The 22,782-nt window shown below is 40.2% G+C and overlaps 3 protein-coding genes and 2 pseudogenes across 5 annotated transcripts; 2 read left to right on the forward strand and 3 right to left on the reverse strand.

Moving 5' to 3' along the window:
• Positions 1-498: 498 nt before the first annotated feature.
• LOC144649016 (uncharacterized) lies at positions 499-16,847 on the reverse strand. 3 transcript variants are annotated; one of them, XM_078508473.1, is made up of 6 exons: positions 16,745-16,847; positions 13,066-13,337; positions 3,855-3,989; positions 3,324-3,386; positions 2,378-2,467; positions 499-2,099 (listed from the first exon to the last, which is right to left on the reverse strand). In XM_078508473.1, exons 2-6 carry the CDS (start codon positions 13,273-13,275, stop codon positions 1,440-1,442), a joined length of 1,158 nt encoding a protein of 385 aa, XP_078364599.1. In that variant the 5' UTR covers positions 13,276-13,337; positions 16,745-16,847; the 3' UTR covers positions 499-1,439. The 3 variants fall into 3 exon arrangements, with proteins under 3 accessions (XP_078364599.1, XP_078364598.1, XP_078364596.1); XM_078508472.1 differs by lacking the exon at positions 16,745-16,847 and having other exon boundaries at positions 13,066-13,414; XM_078508470.1 differs by lacking the exons at positions 13,066-13,337; positions 16,745-16,847 and adding an exon at positions 5,778-6,119 and having other exon boundaries at positions 500-2,099.
• LOC144649014 (alpha-glucosidase pseudogene) lies at positions 6,263-8,713 on the forward strand (annotated as a pseudogene).
• On the reverse strand, positions 8,687-10,987 carry LOC144651136 (protein-L-histidine N-pros-methyltransferase-like). The gene is given in 5 exon segments (XM_078511030.1): positions 8,687-8,923; positions 9,887-9,974; positions 9,977-10,073; positions 10,553-10,762; positions 10,944-10,987. Coding segments are annotated over 5 exon segments (648 nt in total). The 3' UTR covers positions 8,687-8,714.
• On the forward strand, positions 15,692-16,775 carry LOC144648071 (alpha-glucosidase-like; annotated as a pseudogene).
• A 5,166-nt stretch (positions 16,848-22,013) lies between the features above and the next one.
• On the reverse strand, positions 22,014-22,736 carry LOC144648072 (uncharacterized protein F54H12.2-like). Its single transcript, XM_078507710.1, has one exon. The coding sequence runs from the start codon at positions 22,734-22,736 to the stop codon at positions 22,014-22,016; it is 723 nt and encodes a 240-aa protein (XP_078363836.1).
• Positions 22,737-22,782: the final 46 nt, after the last annotated feature.

Below are 22,782 nucleotides of genomic sequence, written 5' to 3' on the forward strand. Positions count from 1 at the left end.
TAGCATGTTGACTCGTTTGTGGCTCAATAAACGTAATCTCTGCCCCACCGAATTCTATTTTCTGGAGACTTTTATCGTCTCAAGTCACAACACCAGCTGCCAAGGTTCATTAGTGAATTTTTCTAGTCTTCGCCACGGAAATTCCTCTAAGCAGTTTAATAAAATAAAAATAAAAAAAAGGGCTCTTGCAGAACAAATAAGCAAACTCACTGTGAACTGGACAATAACGCTTAACAGTATGAAAAGAAAACTAAAATTCATGAATAGCTTAAAGAACACTGGGAATTTTTTACAGAAGTTTACCTACTAACACTGAAAAAACGAAAGAGCAAACACAAGGATCAGCGTTTGTGAAAACCGGACTCGCGTCGTAACTTAAACTGGGAGATATGTACTCGCTCTGCAAAGTAGAGTTTTATTAGTTCGCTCCTTTATCATTATCTGTCGGACTTAATCGCTTTTTCAGTTACCTACAAAACCCATTAAATAAACACTTTACAATGACACTTTTTCGACATTGATTCTTTTCTTGGTTTTATTTTCAATCGTTTGTTTGTTTTATAGCTGGATTCTGATTCTTTCGCGAACTCTTGATTCTTTCTCAGAGATACCCACGAACTTCTGAACGTTTTCTTTTTTTCAACTTTAATAAACAATTATTTTTAAAATGGTTAAAAATACTAGTTTACAATGCTATACAATATATAATTACTAGACCATATTATACTCCTGTATATTTCGTAATTAAACGACTTAAAAATAACCTAAGAAATTACACAAGGTAATTTTTTAGAGATAAATATATTTACAGTCAGCAACCAGAAATATCGAGAGCAATAAATTAAAAGTTTTTTTTCTCTTATATCTTATACTGATTTAAGGACAACGAGAACAAACAAAGATTTATCGAATGTGTTGTTCGTACCTCTAACTCTTCTTTAACTCAGTCGGGGTGTTTTATCTACAGGTTTTATCCAGTGTTTGCTAGGGATACTCTGCGCTCTTAATAGGCCTAAAAATATCTACTTTTTAATCAGTTTCCATCTAAATTTTTTTCTGCGCATTGACTAATAAGGATCACTGGAACAAACATTCTTACCATTCATCTTACCGGTAATTTTATAGAAAAGCTTGGCGAGTAATTATATATTTCTAGAAAAAAAAAAACACCGTTTTACAACCTACTTCTAGATCTTGGTTGATTAAGGAATGTGCTACATCCGCTGATGAAAACCTTGAGTTCAAAGTTCAATAGCTAGTCATTGAAGCTTGAAGTACCATAAATTATGTGCCATTTAAAATCATGGACTTTCAACCGACACCATCATAGCTTCTATTAGTAAACCTTTTTTTTTTTCATTTTTACCTAGAATACCTAGAAAGGCATCACGATTTAAGCAGTGACGTGGGGGAGGGGACTGGGGGCATTAAAATCCACATTACCAGAATGCACCCACCCCTCCCATCCCTGCTCCACTCCTGACAGTTCCACTGCTTGATGCCCGTGCAACAACTGTAGTGTCAGTAGCTTTAAGAGTTGGTAACACATTTGCTTTGGAGCTTCTCCTCTTGAGAAGCTTTTCATGTTCTTCTTTCAGTGCATTGTAATCACGCTTGAGGTGCACAAAGTCTACAAAGGTGTGCTTCTCTGGTGTCTGTGTTTTAAGAGCTGTTATTTCATTGAGAAGTCCAGTGATTCTGTTCTTAAGCAAGTCTCTCTCTTTGTACATGTGCTTTAATGCTTGAGCAGAATCTTGAAGATTGAATTCCAGTAACTTGTTATCTTTGTCCAGTTTATCAATCTCTTCTGTAAGGGTTTCATTTTTACCTTCAAGTTCCAGAATCAGTTCTTTTAGCTTAGCAACTTCCATGATTTGGTCCTGTTCTTCAGCTTTGGATGCCTGAGCCAATTTTGACTGCATTTCAAGAACAGCTATCCTTGATTTCAAGCTGTCCATCTCTGCTGACAGAGACTCATTTTCCATGCTGAAATCCCGAACACTCTTTTCTAAGGTATGTTTCTCTTGTTTCATCTGTTCACAGTTCTGTCTTAGTGACTCAATAGTTGCCTTTGCTTCTTGAAGAGCTGAACTCAGTTTCTATGAAATATAAAATTTATATAATTATGCAACTGTTAGAAAAATGCAGCAAATTGTTTTGCAATCAATTAAAATAACTGCTTCCTTTAGATAGGTGTAAAACAACGGTATCTGACTTTTATTGTACATAAGGCAGGTGAGGTACAGTCCAACAAGTAGATTGCTAATGCGAGAAAAGGCAGCAAAGACATCATACATTAAGATTTATGCGAGTTTGTAAAATACATTTTGCGAGTGATGTATTTGGTGGTCAGAGTACTCTCTTTATCCTCACTTACCGCAGTGTCACTTCCTGTTCTTTCCAAACACTCAAGTTGTTCTTTTAGTAGTTTGTTTTCCTTTTGAAGATCTTCATTCTTTTCTGTGAGCTGTTAGAGTTAGAAAACATTGGTCAGTTTGGAAAAATTGCCATTTCTCGCATTTTGGGTATTTTAAAACCACAGTTCAAAGAAATACAACAACAAGGAAATCAAAATAGGAGTAAGGGATGTCATGATAACTGGATTGAAAAAGAAACTTGTTTATTTACAAGCTATTAGTTAAGTTATTGATTTGCTCAGAATGATGAAGCCTGGCTAGTGCACAATTCGAGGCATTGATCTACAATCTACATCTATATTGTGGGGGGTCTTACAAAGGGAGGTATCTCCTGAAAATGTATAAGTATTAGAATATATGTCAGGGTTCCAAAGCGGTTTAGGGTTAAAAAAGCCAGGCTCCAGGTCCCCTGAAAACTAGGGCTCCAGGCTCTGTGGCAATCATTTTAGGGTTGCACATTATAAAATACAGTAATAGGGCTCCAAGCAGGGAAACAATGGAGCTCCAGACTCCACAGCCAAAGGTTTAGAGCTCCTGGGCTCCATGCAGCCATCCCCCTTTGGGACCCTGCATGCAGACCACATCAGATTTATTTCCTTATTTCAGGGGGGCTTTTGACAAGTTTCACTAATTGAAATAAAATGACTTCAAAAGCCTGTACGAAGTCAAACTTGTAAGATGCCAATTGGCCTAACAAGCAAGAATACATATACAATTTATAACAATTTTTGTTTAACAACATGACAGTTTAAAGTTTAATAAACATGTTTTAATAGCAGAAACTTCTGCCTTCTTCAGTACAAATGTCACAGACTATGCAAGTGATAACAATATTGCATATACTTTGTGCAAAAATTGTAGCTGAGTGTATTATGAAGTAACTAGTCTGTATCACATCATATCTACCTGTTGTTTTTCCAATACCCAGCTATTTTCAGCTTCAAGTTTCTCAGACACAACTCTCATAATCTGTCAAGAAAACATGCACAATATTAATAATAAAATCAAATCATCTTCCTGCCAAAAGTTAATTACTCATTATACTTTTATTAATTTTGATTGATGGGGCTAAAAGGTCTAGTCTGGTGAATCATATAGCTTGGAAAAGGCAGCACATTTTTTCCATCACTAGCTCCTTAATCAAAGAACCCAAGAATGAGCCAGCCAGTCAATTGTTTGAGGCATGAACAAGGAATGTGCTTAAAAGAGACATAATTTTGAAGAAAACAAGTTAAAACTGCAAATTACTGTTGTAAACTTTGCACAATGGAAAATGGCTTAAGCAAAAGAAACAATTTTATTTAATGCTTTTCCCCATGACCATGATTTTATTCCCAGAGGGAAACTGTTTCAGATATACTATTGAAGGGACTGTTTTGCAAACCAATTAAAGCTACATGAGTTGTTCTATCTTATTCAGAATCACTCAGTGCTTACCTCATTTTTGTGTTTTTCTGTCAAAGCAGCACAGTTCTCGTCAATCTTCAATAAACAATCTCTCTGCATTTGCTGTAATTTTTCCTTTGCCTCATTTGCAATCTGATGAAGCTCTTGACACTTGGACAAATCACTCTGAAGACACCAAACAGAAAAAAATTATAACAACGTTAACAATTTTAAAGATCCCTTTCACTTAGAGCTTTAATTGTTGTAAATCAACTACAGGGTGCAAAGAAATTAAATTTTCCAGCTTGCCCTTGGGCAAGCTGTAGCCAGGAGGTTCTAGCCCGAAAGTCATTTTTACTATCCCCAAAAAATTCTCATTAGCATGATCTTAATGATGCTTCACTTGCCCATTGGGAAAATAAAGAATTAAGTCCACTTGCCCAACTGCAAAATCCACTAGCCCCAGGCTTGTGGACACTAACTTCTTTGCACGCTGAACTAGAATTGTAAAGCAGATCCCAACCATGCTACATGTAGATTTTCCAAACACTTCTCACCATTACTGTAGCATAAATTCAGTCTCAGAAATGAACATACAGCTGTGATAGAACAGATGAATGCAACCAAGGTAAATCACCGATGACAAAAACTACAAACCAAAATGCAAATCATTTGATTTCTTGTAGCCTTGAGTTAAGTTGATGCTATTTGGCTAATCCTAGTTGTCACTTTTTAGATTTATTTATTAAAAAAAATGAAAGGAAAGATTCTCTTTTGATTATATTTTTACAAAAAAAAAACAATAAAATTAAGAAAATAGTACAGTTTTAGAGAATACTTGACTGAGAAAACAACCCTTACTCACAGTTGGTTTCTTCCTTTATATTCAAGATTATTGATGCCTGTTTGCAATACTTTCTTAAATTAAGACTCTTGTCATATCAACAGTTTTGTGTTTTTTGGCACAGCACAGTGTAAACAAGGCGTTAATCCCAGTCACTCTTGAGACAATCTACTAATCTACTAAATTAAACATTGGTAAACAAATTCAGCAAACTGGTAAATGAAAAATGCTAATGAGTGACAATGTGCTGAAGTCAATGTTAAAAAAACTAATCAGTTTATGAGTTCACATGAGAATTGACATGAACTTGAAAATCGCAGGGCTGTAGCTGCTTTGAGGCAAACCAAAGAAGGGGTGGTGAATGGTCCTTCAAAAATACGTGTCTCACAAAATTTTAGCCAATTTTCAGGGGTCTTATCGTTTCGAATTTTTCTTTGACGCCTTCTCAGTGTCTCGATTTCTTTTGCAAGGCTAAAAAGGTCTCGGGCTCGCAGAAAAGTTATCAGTCTCGCCGTCTCGCCGCCAAATGAGTCAAGGAGTCTATCTGATTGGACCGAGGTTGAGTACAATGCTTCTATACCACAGCCTCCCTTCAACTTGTAAAATCTATGCGCTTTAAATACATCTAGCCTGACAAACGTACCCCCTTTAGGGATAGCCTCCACAAATAACTTTCATTATAACGAGACAGTCCCCCCCCTCCAAGACCCTTGCGGAAGATACTCTCTTTAATGGACTCTGTGGTACTACTTATAAGATTAATATATATCAAATGAGTAACTTATCAACTAAATACTTAATATACCTATGCACATATGTGGAGCAGCTGTTACAATGTATATGCAGGCAATTGCAGGTGTTCAGCAAATTCCCCTTTCACTGCTGAAAGATTATCATCTGGAACACGATTGACAGATACAGAACGTACAGTGTAAAAATAAAACCTGCAAATTTCTTTCGATTTTCAAGGATATGTATTTAAAATTGGTAATCTGTACAACCCATGGCTTATCCTTGTATCGAGATATACCAAAAAATCCCAGATGAACGGCGTTTATTCAAAACCAGACATTTTTAGCTCTCATTAACAAGCAATTTTTTTGGCTTATATTATCACTATAAGCCCTTACCCGTAATTTCTCCACTTCTTGCTCCAGAAGATCACATCTCGCGGCTTTGGCCTGCTGTAGCTCCAATTCAGCTATTCTAGCTTTTAACAGATCATTTTCAGAGTGTAAATCCTGAAGGTGTAACAGAGTTCTTATGTGCTTTCCTGTCAGCCGTCCATCTTGTTCTACTCTATTCTCGTAACTCGCTCTCCGGTCTGTTTTAGTAGACATCGCCTTGAGCCAAAATAGATGACTTAATCGCAAGTTTTGCTTCTTCTTTTGATTCTTGATCACTAAAACACAGACAAAGTCACAAAGTGATTTAACTTCCCGCTTTTCGGTGTATAAACTATCTTGTACAGTTAGCAATTAAGTTGTTTATTCGTCGGCAAGGAACCACTCAATTTGCATTTTTCGTATATAGGTCCCAGTTCCCCCGACACGTTAAAGCAGTGACGCCTGGAGGAATTTAAAAATTCCTTCAAAACAAAACTGACATAAGACACGTTAAAGCAGTGACGCCTGGAGGAATTTAAAAATTCCTTCAAAACAAACCTGACAAAAGGCACGTTAAAGCAGTGACGCCTGGAGGAATTTAAAAATTCCTTCAACACAAAACTGACAAAAGGCACGCAACATGGGTGTCGAGGATTTCGGTGGCTTCGGGCCGATTATTGTAGCCTTTTTAGTTGCAGTTTTTGTCAATGTGGTGATATTTACTCTCTGGAAGGGATACAAAGAAAGAAAGGAGCAGGAAGAGCAAAAGAAATGGTGGAAAGAAAATGTTATCTATCACATATATCCTCGCTCTTTCCAAGACTCCAATGGCGACGGAAATGGCGATTTACGAGGGATAACAAACAGACTCGACTACTTTGAATTCTTGGGAATCAAGATCCTTTACTTAAGCCCGATTTTTAAATCACCCATGGTAGACAATGGGTATGATGTGTCCGACTTCAAAGACATTGATCCCCTGTTTGGAAACCTGAATGACTTTGATGAACTTCTAAAAGAGGTCCATGCAAGAGGCATGAAACTCATGCTGGACTTCGTACCTAACCACACCTCAGATCAGCATCCCTGGTTCCTGGAAAGCCGCTCCAGTAAACACAGTCCTAAACGAGACTGGTACGTGTGGCTTGACCCTGCCCCAGGGGGTGGACCACCTAATAATTGGACCAGTGCCTTTGGGGGAAGTGCATGGAACTATGATGCTAAAACAGGACAGTACTATTTGCATCAGTTTTTTCCAGAACAACCAGACCTCAACTTTAGAAATTTTGAGGTGCGTCAGGCTGTCAATGAGATTCTAATGTTCTGGCTTGATCGGGGGGTGGATGGGTTTAGAGTGGACGCAGTCTCACATCTTGTTGAAGATTCTAAATTTCGAGATGAGCCCACCAAGTCTGAATACGACCCCTTACACCCCCAGTATAGTCATTTGGAACATATTTACACCAAAGATGTGGATGATAATCACAAAATTGTACAAGAGTGGAGAGCACTTCTAGATAAGTACAAAGACTCCTACAGAATTCTTATCGGTGAAATCATGTCAGATCTTCCAGAGGTTCTCAAGTATTATGGGGGATGGAAGAATGAGTTTGACTTCCCCTTCAACTTTGGGTTGTTTGGGTTATGCAAATCCACAACTGCAAAAGATGTACGTAAAGTCATCTCTGATTACTTTGCTGCTCTTCCAAGGGGTAGATGGCCAAATTGGGTCCTGGGAAATCATGATATGCCCAGAATAGCCACTAAAGTTGGTCAAGAGTTCTGCCGTGCAGTGAATGTACTCCTTCTGACCCTCCCTGGAACAGCTGTCACTTATTATGGTGAAGAAATTGGAATGGCAAATGCAAAAATCCCCTGCAACGATTTCCGAGATCCCCAGAGGTCACCCATGAGGTGGAGCAGTCAGGAACATGCTGGGTTTTCAACTGGAGCTACACCATGGTTGCCAGTTGGAGAGAATGTTGAGACAGTCAATGTTGAGGCTCAGATGTTAGATCCAACTTCTGTTTTACATCTGTATAGGGAACTACTGAGGTTAAGGTCTACATCGGAATGCTTCAAAGGAGTCAGTTTCAAAGTTGTTCACGTGGACCCTTCAATTCTTGCCTATACAAGGTCAGGACGGCACTGCACGTTTCTCATTGTAATAAACTTTAAACGTGATGAGATTTGGAAGGGGCCACTAAATGGCATCACAGGTTCAGGAGTTGTTGAAATTGACAGCGAGATGGCGATGAAAGGAACAAGTGTTCAATTTGATAGAATCACTCTCAATAAAGGACAGGCTCTTGTTATTAAGACAAAGTAGACACTTCTAGATATAGTATCAAATAAACACAAAAAATCATGCTCTTGGCTGAGGAAGATATCAAACTATCTATTATTTTTGCCCCCAACCACATGCTATTCTTTTCGTGCATTAAAGCAGTACTTTGAAGGACAGTAAACAGATCTTGGTACTTGTACATTTAAATTTATTGCATATTTTGTTCCCTAAGTTTTTATAAAAATACAAGCAATTATTATCTTCATAGAATTCCCCTCTATCTAACTTCCTATCAATTATTTATACAGTAGTTATTATTAAAGTTACAAGTCTGACCAAAAAAATAAACTGTAAAACCTGTATATAGCTATGTGAATTGCATAAGTTTTTAAATAAAGACAATTCTTGAGTAGTTCTTATTGTAGCAACCAACCAGTTCATTTGGTTCATTCGGGTAATGTCCATGTACAATATCTAACTGCGCCTCTTTTTCACTTAAGTAAGTAAGTAAGTAAGTAAGTACTTTATTTAGACACATGTCACCAATGAGCCAGGGGCTCGTTTAAAAGTGAACGTGTATTCTAAAAATTACAATGTAAAAAAAATTTAAATATGATTATCTATTCAATAAAAATACATAAATTAGACTTCAATAAAGACAAAGTTTCCATGAGTCATCCAGACGTCTTGAGAACAAACAAAGCATCATCCAGCACATAAAAGTCCTTGTACAAGTCCCCTTCACATAAATAAGGAATCCTTGTGAACAGTTCAACAGTAAAACCGCATGGCTCAAACACATCTTTAACAAGACTGTTGACTTGTTCTTCCCAAGAACTGCCATTAAGTGATATAAACTCACTTGGCCGGACCATTTTTGTACCTGTAGCAAAAGAAAAGGTTTATTTAATCTCAAATTATATCATAAAGTTAATGTTGCATCCTCTTCAGATCCACACAAGGTTTGGATCTCAAGAGCAATACCTATTAGGCCATAATAAGAATTATTCCTCATTAAATAGACCATATTCGTATTCTCGGTATTAGACTGAAACTAGCTTGCAATGGAGGCTGATATGGGGGAATATCATTAAAAAGAGCTTCATGTCATTTGCATTTGAAAGATTACCGCTTTAGCCTCCATTGCAAGCTAGTTCCAGTCCAATACCGAGAATACGAATATGGTCTATTACATCACCAGCTACCCACTACTCGCACATTAAAACAGCCTCCAATTGGTGTACCATTTTGGTACACCAATATGATGGACGCATACTAAGATCTGTAATTTTTCCAAATATCGTTTTCAATATAAGTTAACTTGGTTGCAGTAAACACTGCAGAGTTGATATTTGGGCAATATAATTCTTTTCATCTACTCTTCCATGTATTTTCCATCTGACTTTGTTGATGTTTTTAATGCAAGAGAACTGATCTTGTTATTTTGCAACCCTCCAAGTTAAGACCATTTTAGTCGCCATGGTGACTAAAATGTTGGAGCTGGCGACTAAATTGGAACCAAAGTCGCCAGCCTGGCGACTAAAATTGAGAAGAAGGATTGAAAGTGTGAGCTTAATTTAGCGACTAAATTTTTTTACTGGCGACCAAACCTGAGCAGTTGGTGGCCAAATGGCCACTCACTAAGGAAAAAAATAAACTTGGAGAGTTGATTTTGGTAACACAATCTATAAAGCACAAAGTGCCATACTACTGATGCCTGAAAATAGCTTTAAAAGATTTGTTTCATGTTGAACTACCGGTAGCCCTCCTGCTAGCTAGCCTGAGTCTGGACATAACATCTCGTCACAGTGGAAAGTAGTTTTCAGAAAAAAATAAAAACCCTTACCTGATTCTACACGAGGTTTAAATGGAAGAACCACTGCTACAATCAGTCTACCAGTAACTGGATGTAGAGTGCGTTTAATATCACTTAAAGCAGTGTTAGTGGCTTATCACATCTATCCAACAGGTTAAGACAGGAGATCACATCAAATTTGAAGTCAACGTTGATCCATTCACTTTCATCTAGCAATCTGGTGTGAAGACAGAGTATATTTTAATTCCTTAGTAGCGGCTGATGTTGTACATTTTATCCTAAAAAAATCTGTTACTCCTTATGACAGGGGTCCAACATTTGAGCAAAAAATCCTGTTATAAAGATCACCCATGAGAAATCTGTACCATTTCTTCATTACAAGAATCTTTGTAAGGCAGCATATGAAATCAGTATCCATTTATTGGCCTATATTTCTGACAACATGATGATTGATAACTTGCAATTAATAATTCGTTATGTGATATCCTAGGTATGTAAATTATGCATGCAAAGCGATGGAGCTAGATGGCCCTTTGCAAGCATTGCATGCCTATGATGTTTGATAGTGATTGACATGAGCTACAAACACTAGATTTTAAAACTTACAGTGCTTTACCGGTACCCTTACAAAAAATCATGGTCAGTCTAACAATTTTCAAAAGGAGAATGGAGACTTGATTAATAACAATGTCTTACTTGAATCCTCTACCACTCAGCCTCCATCTCATCGATGGTGACTGTTCTGTAACATAGACTTCATCAAAGTGATGTTTAATAACACTGGTTACTTTGCCGTCACTAGCTCCCAAGTCCAGCAGAGTGCCAGTCTTCCATGACTCATCTACACTCATTAGTCTTTGAAACTGGGCATTGCAAAACACAAACATTGATCCACGATCCAAAATTCTACAAGAAAAAATTCCAATAGATGGTGAACTTGAGGAAATGGATGTCTCAGCACTAGACTACAAGCAGTCCCACTTGTTTGATCTTAGATGGAATAAGATAAAAGAGAAGTTGATCATGGTCTATCCCAGCAAATTTCCATTTCCTTCCCCTATGAGACAAAGTGTCTGTCATTCATTACAAAATTGATCTCTGTAAAACACTACAGAGATCAATGACAGACATGTTTCTACTGGTTGTCGCTGATGCATGTAACAACCAATGTGTAGTTCCAGAAAATATCCATAACCCTGCCACGGAAGGGTTTTTGTTTTGTACCCCCCTCCCCCCCAGGAATTTCCGTTCCAGAGGGTCTGTGAGGGCCCCCCACCCCCCAGGAATTTCCAATATTTTTAAACACCCTTTAAAATTCGAAATTGCTTCGTACTTTAAAACGTAGGACGATTGTAACAATCAAGTTGTATCCTTAGCATTGGGACACTAAATAAATCGGCAGAAACGTTTAATACGTGCGTGATCTTCACTTGTAAATCAGAAATCAGTATGTAAACATGTAGCTTCAAAACTTCATTCACACCGCTAGAATAATTTTTTAATTAGTTAAAAGCCTGGGCCTTTTTTATTTCTTTCACTGTTAGTCATTAATTTACTAGAAGATATGTTACAATTTCTGCGAACATTTCCTCGCACACCATGTACAAGTGTTTCGCGCCCACCATCTGCCTGAAATATCTGGGTGAAATATAAACCTCAACATTTGACGAGTGCAATAAATTCGCGGAGACTTAAATATTCCGTTTACTTGCCTACAAGTATTGACAAAAACTGGTCGAGAAAGACGGTGAATGACGAGTTGTAAGAATGAAATTGATAGAAACCGAACTAACAACTTTTTCTCACCCTAAACACTTAAGGAGGCTTGATGTAGTTTTTTTAGCCGAAGGGTGGTTGTTTTGAAAATTAAAATTCTCTGGCAAGCCAATGTTCAATTTTTGCCAAAATACACCATAATGATCAAATATGACCAAATTTTAATTTTTTACCGGTCATTTTGTCAGAAAGGGTACCATAGCAACCATTGACCGTTTCTTTTGTTTTCAAACAAGCTTGATTTTCTCGAAATCTAGATTGACTCTTGTTGTTTATTTTTTGATATGTTAAAGTTTAGTAGATTGACTAGCTCTTGACAAAATTTTAGAAAAATCTGTAAGAGCGTTTTCAAGTAAATCAAGAATGAAATTTTCAGAAAAACCACGTTTTAATCTAAAATAGGTACTTTTAAATTGTTTCGTATTATTTGAGCGCAGTTACTCTCACTAAAATATGAATACTTACACCATCAAAGACCATTTACTGAAAGCGAAAGAGTTTTTGCTTTAATTTGTTAAAATATATAGACTGCCATTGTAGGAAATTATGAGGAATTAACATAAACTTTATTCTTGATTTACTTGAAAACGCTCTTACAGATTTTCCTAAAATTTTCTGTACAGGTAGTCAATTAATCTACTATACTTGAACATATCAAAAAATGAATACCAAGAGTCAAGCTAGATTTCAAGAAAATCAAGCTTGTTTGAGAACAAAAGAAAACGTCAGTGGCTGCTATGGTAATCTTTGTGATTAAGTGATGGGTAAAAAATAAAAATTTGGTCATATTTGATCGTTATGGTGTATTTTGGCAAAAATCGAGCATTGGCTTCCTTGATAATTTTAATTTTCAATACAACCACCCTTCGGCTAAAAAAACTACATCGAGCCTCCTTAAAAGAATGATCCCACCACTACAAGTGCATTTGACGCAGACGCAAACAAGCACAGAAGCCTGACATCTCTTTCTGGTCGCTACTGAAATTCAGACAAGAGTTTCCGTAAATAAAACCGGTTCTTAAATTTGAGAGGTGAAAATTCTGTAGTCGGCAAACGAAAAATTCCACTTGAAAAACATCATAAGCCCTGCCGGAAATAAGCTTGCGTGTTGTCACCATGAATAATGTGTTACCATGTCTTATTTCCGCTAGGTAATATATTCACACAACAAGTAATTCCGCAGCAAACAATGTCGTGACGTACATGGCACAGAAAAAAAGAAGCCTAATTTATTGTGCAGTCCATCGGCATCAATAAATAAAGGCGACAAAAAGACTTCACTAATTTTATATTAGATTTTTGCTGTAAAACAAGTTATATAAAAAAGGCGGGGGCAGCTAGTGAGAACTATTACTTGTATATGTATATGTGGATGTTGGGCAGCTGTTGCAATGTATTATGCAAAATTAACTTTATATTATCAATACCCTTACCCGTAATTTCTCCACTTCTCTCTCCAGAAGATCACATCTCGCTGCTTTGGCCTGTTGTAGCTCCAATTCAGCTATCCTAGCTTTTAACTGATCATTTTCAGAGTGTAAATCCTGAAGGTGTAACAGAGTTCTTATGTGCTTGCCTGTCAGCCTTCCATCTTGTTCTACTCTGTTCTCGTAACTCGCTCTCCGGTCTGCCTTAGTGGACATCGTCTTGGGCTAGAATAAATGACTTAACCGCAAGTTTTGCTTCTTCTTTCAATTCTTGATCACTAAAACACAGACAAAGTCACAAAGTGGTTTAACTTCCCGCTATTTCGTTGTACACAAACTATCATGGACAGTTAGCAAGTTGTTTATTCGTCGGCAAGGAACCACTCAATTTGCATTTTTCGCATATAGGTCCCAGTTCCCCTGCCCTTACACCATCAAATGACGCCTGGAGGAATTTAAAAAATTCTTCAACACAAAACTGACTAAAGGCACGTAACATGGGTGTCGAGGATTCCGTTGGTTTAGGGCCAATTAGTTCAGGCATTTTATCGCATAAAAGAGGTCAACCTGATACTAATTGCAACAGAAGGTTTTTTAACGGATTTTGATCTAGGAACATGTCCTCTATAACATATCAAAAGTCTCTGAAAATCTGAGCAGGGGAAGGTGACTAAAAACGGGTTTTTTTAGAACCCTGTATCGTCCCTGTATAATGCAGCATGGAAACGAGGCTCCTCTACTATCTGCTGTGTTGTTTGTGTTTTATGCCACGTTCAGCATGGGCTAGCAGAGAAAGAAATATTTTTTGTTTGTTTTCCTGATAGTTAAGTCCAATTACATGTAGATTAGATCAGATAATTGCTTTAAAAAAGATGATTAAATCTATAAAAATACACAAATCGACACAAAGCTTGTAGAAAGCGTCTGCGCTGTTGCTTATCTGTTTGAGGTATTTAGCGTAGGAATTTGTTTTCCGCTAACAAAGTTAAAACATAAAAAAAATAAGCTAAAATAAACATGGATGTCATGTGCTAAGGTTATGCAGTTCAAAAAAAATCATTGTGGCCTGTATAGTGAATCCCAAATTGAGTTTCAACTCAGTGCACGAAAACTGACATTCCATTTATCGCTTCGCGCTTCGTGCGTTATCTTTTTCTCATAACTTAGAAATCTCTAGATCTGAATAAAAACTTTTCTAAAATGAAAATTTATCCGAACAATAAATTCGTTTTGAGCACAAAATATTCTGCCTAAAATTCATTTTCACTGAAGACTTAATTTGGCAAGAATAGAACCAAACGTTATCAAAAACTCAAGAAAGCCAATTTAAGTCACATTTAGGCAATCAACCTAGACGTTTCCACAAGTAGCTGTTATTAGAATTGAGAACCGTTTTGTGCAAAAAGCGTTGTTGATATCGTTGACTTGTTGTCTTTTACACGTTCCCATCTGCCTGTAATTTCAGAAAACAAGATACTCACCTATGTATGACACAGAAAAGTGAGTTATTTGTAAAAAAAAAACTTTGACGGCGCGGTCGAGGTCGTAACGCTAAGAGAAAAGGGAAGCGCGGGAATTAATCGGGCGAGCACAGAGCGAAAAGATTCTATCACTACGGTTCCTGTGCAGCAGGTTCATCAGGACTGCCGGCGAGAATATTGTCTGCCAAGTAACATCAAGCGAGCCAAGAAAATTCTTACTTCTGAAACAACTAGTAATCATCGCTCTCTAACTCGCCAAGTAGAACAATATTTTTCATTCAAAACTGACTATTTCTAATGTGGTACCAAAGTTGAGCTCGGGAAACAGAGAAAAAGACTGGGGGATGCGTTCAGGGTTACAACAATTGAAACGAAAGGCACGATATTGAAAATTTGTTCAGAGAGAGGGGACGAGGGGTCTGACACGATAAGAGCTAGGCTTCTAAATGTGCATGATTTGCCTGCTGTTGACGCAGTTTACCACCAGACCTGCAGTGTAAACTTCCGCACAAAGAGGAAATTACCTAAAGTTTATGAAGTGGATGAGCAACTCGCTGTCAATTGTTTCCTGTGCGACGGACCTTCCGCCTGCGCCAGACTCGCTTTTACAGGTGCATCTGCCATAAGAATGGTATGCAGTGCTCTCCAGCCTGCGGCCAGTGCGAAAGGTCCGCGTGCACTAACTTTACCAACGCTCTGGAATACGAAAGTGAAGATTCGGAAGGCTTCCTTGAATAGCATGACTGTGTAGATTACAATTCAATAATGACTCTATCTCTAGCTTGAAGATAAGTGATAAACGTGTCTTGACCAATGTAAACTTTCAAATAACAGCATTTTAAAAACTGCTCTTTTATGGGTCTTTATTTTAAGATTAAGGCCAGGGAAACATTGTATTAAGAGTATGTTCTTAATTTTAAAGAAAAGGCATGATTTATACCAATAAAACAGCAGCTTCCTGTTTATAGCCTCGTTTTCATGTTGCAGCAGAAAGCGAGTTAGACGTTGATCGTATTTGGAAGTGTTTCCAAGCTTGAATCTTTAGAGACTTTTAGTATGTTATTGTATAGGTCATTCCTAACTAGTTTACGTTGAGAAAGCTTCTGTTGCAATTAGTAGTAGGTCTGATTACAAAATGCCTGGACTAAATTATTGTAGCCTTTTTAGTTGCAGTTTTTGTTAATGTGGTGATATTTACTCTCTGGAAGGGATACAAAGAAAGAAAGGAGCAGGAGGAGCGAAAAAAATGGTGGAAAGAAAATGTTATCTATCACATATATCCTCGCTCTTTCCAAGATTCCAATGGCGACGGAAATGGCGATTTACGAGGGATAACAAACAGACTCGACTACTTTGAATTCTTGGGAATTAAGATCTTATATTTAAGCCCGATTTTTAAATCGCCCATGGTAGACAACGGGTATGATGTGTCCGACTTCAAAGACATTGATCCCCTGTTTGGAGACCTGAATGACTTTGATGAACTTCTAAAAGAGACACATGCAAGAGGCACGAAACTCATGCTGGACTTCGTACCTAACCACACCTCAGATCAGCATCCCTGGTTCCTGGAAAGCCGCTCCAGTAAACACAGTCCTAAACGAGACTGGTACGTGTGGCTTGACCCTGCCCCAGGGGGTGGACCACCCAATAACTGGGTCGGCGTCTTTGGGGGAAGTGCATGGAACTATGATGCTTAAACAGGACAGTACTATTTGCATCAGTTTTTTCCAGAACAACCAGACCTCAACTTTAGAAATTTTGAGGTGCGTCAGGCTGTCAATGAGATTCTAATGTTCTGGCTTGATCGGGGGGTGGATGGGTTTAGAGTGGACGCAGTCCCACATCTTGTTGAAGATTCTAAATTTCGAGATGAGCCCACCAAGTCTGAATACGACCCCTTACACCCCCAGTATAGTCATTTGGAACATATTTACACCAAAGATGTGGATGATAATCACAAAATTGTACAAGAGTGGAGAGCACTTCTAGATAAGTACAAAGACTCCTACAGAATTCTTATCGGTGAAATCATGTCAGATCTTCCTGATGTTCTCAAGTATTATGGGGGATGGAAGGTATCATGACCATGATTTTATTCCCAGAGGGAAACTGTTTCAGATATACTATTGAAGGGACTGTTTTGCAAACCAATTAAAGCTACATGAGTTGTTCTGTCTTATTCAGAATCACTCAGTGCTTACCTCGTTCTTGTGTTTTTCTGTCAAAGCAGCACAGTTCTCGTCAATCTTCAATAAACAATCTCTCTGCATTTGTTGTAATTTTTCCTTTGCCTCATTTGCAATCTGATGCAGCTCTTGACACTTGGACAAATCACTCTGAGGACAGAAATTAGGCAAACATTATAACAATGTTAACAATTTCAAAGATCCCTTTCACTTATATTAGAGCTTTAATTGTTGTAAATCAACTACAGGGTGCAAAGAAATTCAATTTTCCAGCTTGCCCTTGGTCAAGCTGTAGCCAGGAGGTACTAGCCCGAAAGTCATTTTTACTATCCACAAAAAATTCTCATTAGCATGATCTTAATGATGCTTCACTTGCCCATTGGGAAAATGAAGAGTTAAGTCCACTTGCCCAACTGCAAAATCCACTAGCCCCAGGCTTGCAGACACTAACTTCTTTGCACGCTCCCAACCATGCTACATGTAGATCCAAACACTTCTCACCATATCTGTAGCATAAATTCAGTCTCAGAAATGAACATGCAGCTGTGATAGAACAGATGAATGCAACCAAGGTAAATCACCCATGACACAAACTACAAACCAAAATGCAATCATTTGATTTCTTGTAGCTTGGAGTTAAGTTGATGCTATTCAGCTAATCATAATTGTCACTTTTTAGATTATTAAAAAAAGTGGAAGGAAAGATTCTCTTTTGATTAGATTTTACAAAAAAGCAATAAAATTAAAAAAAAAAATAGTACAGTTTTAGAGAATTCTTGATTGAGAAAACAACCTTTACTCACAGTTGGTTTCTCCCTTTATATTCAAGATTATTTAAGCCTGTTTGTAATACTCTCTTAAATTAAGACTCTTGTCATATCAACAGTTTTGTGTTTTTTGGCACAGAGTAGTGCTGATTGTGCTGAATTAGCCGGGTTTTAATTTATTCAAAATGGCCGCCCCATACAAACCTTTGTAAAATGTGAGAAGTGAACGTGAGGTGTTAAGGAGGTGTCAAAAATCGAAAATGAGGTGCACATACCCGGGTTTTAATTTATTCAAAATGGCCGCCCCATACAAACCCTTGTAAAATGTGAGAAGTGAACGTGAGGTGCTAAGGAGGAGCCTAAAAACGAAAATGAGGTGCACAGTTCATGTCATGTGAATAGGGTAATTTGATTTGTTTGAAATGGACTGTTAATTTTTCGTCATGACTTGCCACAAAAGCATTTTTTGAGGTGCACAGTTCATGTGAATAGAGTAAAATGATTTTTTGATTCCCACAAAAGCATTTTTTGGCAGCCGTGCACAGCGCGGCTGCTGCTGCCACCCGCCGCCGCCGCCCGCCGCTCGCCGCCGCCGCGTGCGGCTAGGTATGTTCGCATTGGCAAAAACCACCACAAGACCATTTTCAAGTGTTAAAAATACATTTTATTCATTAACAAACAAAGTTTTCTTTTTTTTTTATAAACAAAGTTCAGTCTCCCAATCTTCATCCGGTGTGACTGTCCATTGCCAAAACGCCTGACATTCCACCATGGCACAGTGTCCCAACGCTTGTACTTTGTGCTGTCCGCAGCCTTTTATACTTTTTTGACAATGACTCGTTTACAAAATTCACTCTTGAATCCAATTGCGAGGTTTCTGCCAAACACGGGGCTTAGAATAACCTTTTCCTCGCTGTCTAGGGTAGAGGTTTATGAGTTGTTGATACAATTTGTTGCGCCGACGTAGCGAATCTTCTCGAGCTTGGACGCGTTTCCTGTGCTCCTCTTCCTTGCCCATGATGAGTTGATTCAACCAAAAGGGTGGATCCGAATGGTTCAAAAACTCGTCTTGCTCCTTGATGGTTTGCACGTTGCCCTCCACGATCTGCCAATTTCGGTCGGCTTTCTTGATTTTTTGCTCGTCGCCCGTGCGGAGGGCTTGCTCCATCTCTTGTTTGGCCTGTTGCCTATACCATTCAAGATCCTTGTCCAATTTGTCGTAGTGGTCAAGCACTTCCTGGGGCGACCGGAGGTTGGCGTACCACATCGCAGGGATGATTTTTGATTTTTCTTCTTTCTCTGGAGGAGGACCTGCTAATTTTTTCGGTGGGGCAATCCGTTTTAGGCTGTTGGGTTGAAGTCGTTGCAGTTGACGTTGTAGGTGAAAGTAATGGCTGCTGTCGACACCATCCCCTGGCAGGGATGCAGGCACGGCTTGTCCTTCGACCTGTTTCATGTCGTTCATGAGTTTCCTCATGCGATCCACGTGAGGGGCATTGACCAATCGATCCACCACCAAGCGTCGTTGCCAAAATTGATCCATGTTGTCTTGGGCGACCTGACCTCCTGTTTGATCGCTTGAGGGTTTAGGGATCAAGATCATCTCTTGGGCATATTTTTCGCTCATGTTTCCAAAGCTTTCAAACCAGCCCGCAGAAACGGGAGAAGGCGTGCTCCCAAGGCAAGTAAGAGGGCTCGCCGTTCGTACAAAGGTGTGGTTAGTCCACTCAAACGTCTTATCTCTCTTATATGCTTTTTCAAGGGAAGCTTGATCTGGGGCGGTATGGTGATCACACCATCGTACAAGTTGCGTGTCACGTCGGTCAGGGCACGTAGTTGGTCATTACTGGCTTCGTGAATTTCTCGTCGCCATGTGGCACCATCCCCACTGACCAAGTTGAGTAGAAAAGGTTGGTGAGCTGCCACGCGCCACGCACCACTGCCCGTTTGGTTCTTCTTTTTTGATGTCCCCACTCCGCCTAGCAGAGCACCCAGACCTGCCAAAGGTAGTAAGCCGGCAGCCAACAATCCCTTGGTACCCATTTTACGTTTGAGTTTTCCGTAGGCACTTCCTACTTTGTTACCCGAGGAACGGGCTTTAGCAGGACGTGTAAACCCTCGATTAGCTCGCTTGACTGCTACCGAGGAAGTGGAAAAGTAACGATTGGTGGGAGTACGTCGCCAGGCTTGTAACGGAGGTGCCATGGTTCAATAATAAACCTTCCAGATGCAGCTTCTTTATATCCTTTTTTCTTTCTCACTGCTGTAGACCAGTTAGCAATGGTTTGAGCACCAACGGAGCTAAGGCCATGCCTGCCATTGCAGCCAGAGGTCCCAATCCTCCCTGTTGTGATTTTTGTTTACAGCCTTTCATTTTCTTCCTGATTCCTCCACCTTTCTGTTTGGATCGTGGGATGCGAAGATAAGTGGATGGTGGTAAATGATTAGGCAAACCAATCATCTGCGAGTTGCCCGGTAAACTAAACTTTCCACCCGCTTGACCCGTCAAGCCTGGTACCATGCTGTTCAACACATTGCTAGCCATGTCGGTCACGATGGGGGCCAACGAGAACATGGCTAGTTGCTGAGCAAAGGGGCCGAGCCCTCCTTCCTGACGTCGACGTTTTCGTCTTACAGCTGGCATCGTTGTGTTCTAAACTCGACACGCGACTCGGACTTTTATACCTTTTGCGACAAGAGCGTTCCCAACAAGGCTGTCGGTACTGCTGCCAACACGCCTCCTAGTGCTGCTGCTGTCCCGAGTTTGCCCGTTAAGGTGGTGGGGGTCAGTGTACGATGCACATTCCACATGGCTCTGTTGACACCTCGAGCCAGTTGTTGCGATCTCGTATTGGCCAAGGCTCTAGAAGCTGCTCTTCGTCTTTGAGGATTGGTAGGATGACGAGCGCGGATGGCTCTCTGCATCTGAGCAATGCGTGACGGTGATGGTCGAGGTCCGGGGTAGATGCCCCCCTTCTGTCCTCGCTTTCGTCTTCGTTTGGTTGAAAAAACGCTGCGTCGTCCAGTGGTCGCCTCACTGGCATCTTGAATGCGAACGTCGTACTCGTCGCCTCGTAGGACGTAGTGAGTGCCTGGCATCCCGGCACCCCAAGGTGCTTGTAAAGAGCGAGGAGGACGTCGAAATGCGGAACGTCGAAAGGTGGGTAACACGAGAGAATTCATTCCTTTTCTGGTCCTGTGTGGCTGTGACACTCGGCTTTTTATCTTTTTTTTCTAGCGGTTGTAGCACGGTGATAGGGTCAGCTTCATCTAGCAAAATGTGGGTGCGAAACCTCAATGCTTCGTCAGTCCTGGGATGATGGTCAACCACCAGATACCCAAACGGTTTTTGGGTAGCTTTTTGGTACAGTTGCCAAAAGGCTTTGCTATCCCCCAACCAGCGATCACCCAAGGCTTTGACGTATCTGGTATCGGCCGGGTTCTTGAAAAGGACTGTGTAATGGTAGTTGCGGTTTTGAGTGGCTTGTTCCCGTCCACCTGGATACAGATTTTGCGACAGCGTGATGGCAAACAAGTCTAGATGATGAGTACCCCGCGTTAACAACTGGGTGACTTGTGGGGACTTGGCAGATTCTTGCATCAAATCATCCAGGATCAACATGCCGGGTCGCTGCGTGGGAGGAAAGAGTTCTGAGATATCCTCGGGTAGACCTTGGTGAAAGTCCACTCCCAAGGCTTGGAAATGGTCAAAAATGGGTTGCCAGGTCGAGCCATGGCAGTACACGATTTTTTGGAAGTAGCACGGGCTACCATCTGCGAGTCGAAAATAGACCGGGGCATTGTGTACCAAGCGGTACAGCCAAGTCGTTTTCCCACTCAACGAGGGACCCACAATCTGCATGTTGCCCGGAACCCGAAATCGCGGATCGTACGTCGACATGATGAACACACACACACACACACACACTTTTTTTCAACAGTTTAATTTATAGCTTTTGTAACAGGTTTACAACAGTCATAACAACGATGCCTTTGACGTTCAATACAAATCTGACTATGTCCATGTGCATCAAACAAGTGTCCACCTCTGTGCTTTTCAGATGACAACGAAGGAAATAGGTCATGCATCCGTTGCACGACGGCCGTGTCATTGTAAAGTAAGTTGGTGGGTGAAAAATACTGCACAATCGTTCTCAAAGGCGTGCCGCGGCATCGATGGTAAAGGTAGTACAAAGTGTGATCTCCGCACACATCAGTGGTCCATTGCTGAATGGGACGAGGTGTTTGTTCAAAGTCATCAAAGCAACGCCAACGGGTATCATATCTGTTGGGTGTGATGGCATAACTGTCAAAGAATTCACCGTGACCAGGTGCCCACCAAAAGAGACCGACCCAATGCTGTCCAGGCAAGTCGATGGGATCTGTATTGGCAATAGCACATTGCGGATAGGGCGCTTGACAAGGCACTTCGTCGGCACCGTACACGTCTGTGAAAAACTCCCGAATGACGGGATCGCACTGGCACGCTCTTCTTAAGGACTCTGTATCATGCATTCTCACACGTCTCCCAAGGGAATTGGGCCTTGCACTGTACCACGATTGTCGACTTGCAGCAGACTTTCATCTGTATTATAGAAAAACAGAGCTTGGAGGGTAGGATTTCCACTACTGAAGGTCAGTCGAACATTGACCAGCATACGTAACAACGGGGTGCTGGATTCTCCTCCATCTTGGACTGCTGTCAGATCAAAGGGGACCATAAAGTAACCTCGGTCAAAGGTGTCTGGATTCAGCAGGTAAGCATCTCGTTTGCGTTTGCCCGAGGCATTCATCAGCAAATCGAAGATTTCGTACTTATCTTGCAGAGATAAGCTGGCTTTGGGAACGGGTACGCCGTTGGCGGTGCATTCCACTTGGATTCCATTCTGGGGAGTGAAATCGAATGGATTCTTTCCAAAGTGTCCTTGATAACGTTCGTCATCCACCAACACCAACCAAAACAACCGGGGCGATCGTCCTCGGAAGACGTCGTTGATGTCTAGTTGCGTTTGATTGGCTGTCAACTGATAGTTGTCACAACGCATCCGTCGGAAGGGGAAGGTCATCGGGTTGACGACAGTGGTCTTCTCCACTTGTTCCTCCATGTACTGCATGATGTCTTTCACGGGTACGCGGTAGAACACGCGTACAAAGGATTTGTTCACCATCACTTCAAAGGACACTTTGTCAGAGGAGGTGGCTGCAGTTCCATCACCGTTGTCTTTGTACTTCTTGGCCATCAGGGCAAACTCGGGGTTGTTGAATTCAATGTCAAACTGAATTAGC

Source organism: Oculina patagonica, chromosome 4, assembly GCF_052425735.1.
Source record: "Oculina patagonica isolate OP01 chromosome 4, crgOcupat, whole genome shotgun sequence".
Lineage (NCBI taxonomy): Eukaryota > Metazoa > Cnidaria > Anthozoa > Scleractinia > Oculinidae > Oculina > Oculina patagonica.

What these genes read in the sequence shown, in the direction of transcription:
- LOC144649016 (XM_078508473.1), bottom strand. Translation starts at nt 13,275, where the DNA reads ATGTCCACTAAGGCAGACCGGAGAGCGAGTTACGAGAACAGAGTAGAA. An exon ending in GGGTATTGGAAAAACAACAG is followed by an intron (nt 2,468 to 3,323) that starts GTAGATATGATG and finishes TAACTCTAACAG; the next exon opens with CTCACAGAAAAGAATGAAGA. An exon ending in GAACAGGAAGTGACACTGCG is followed by an intron (nt 2,100 to 2,377) that starts GTAAGTGAGGAT and finishes TATATTTCATAG; the next exon opens with AAACTGAGTTCAGCTCTTCA.
- LOC144648072 (XM_078507710.1), bottom strand. Translation starts at nt 22,736, where the DNA reads ATGGCCAAGAAGTACAAAGACAACGGTGATGGAACTGCAGCCACCTCC.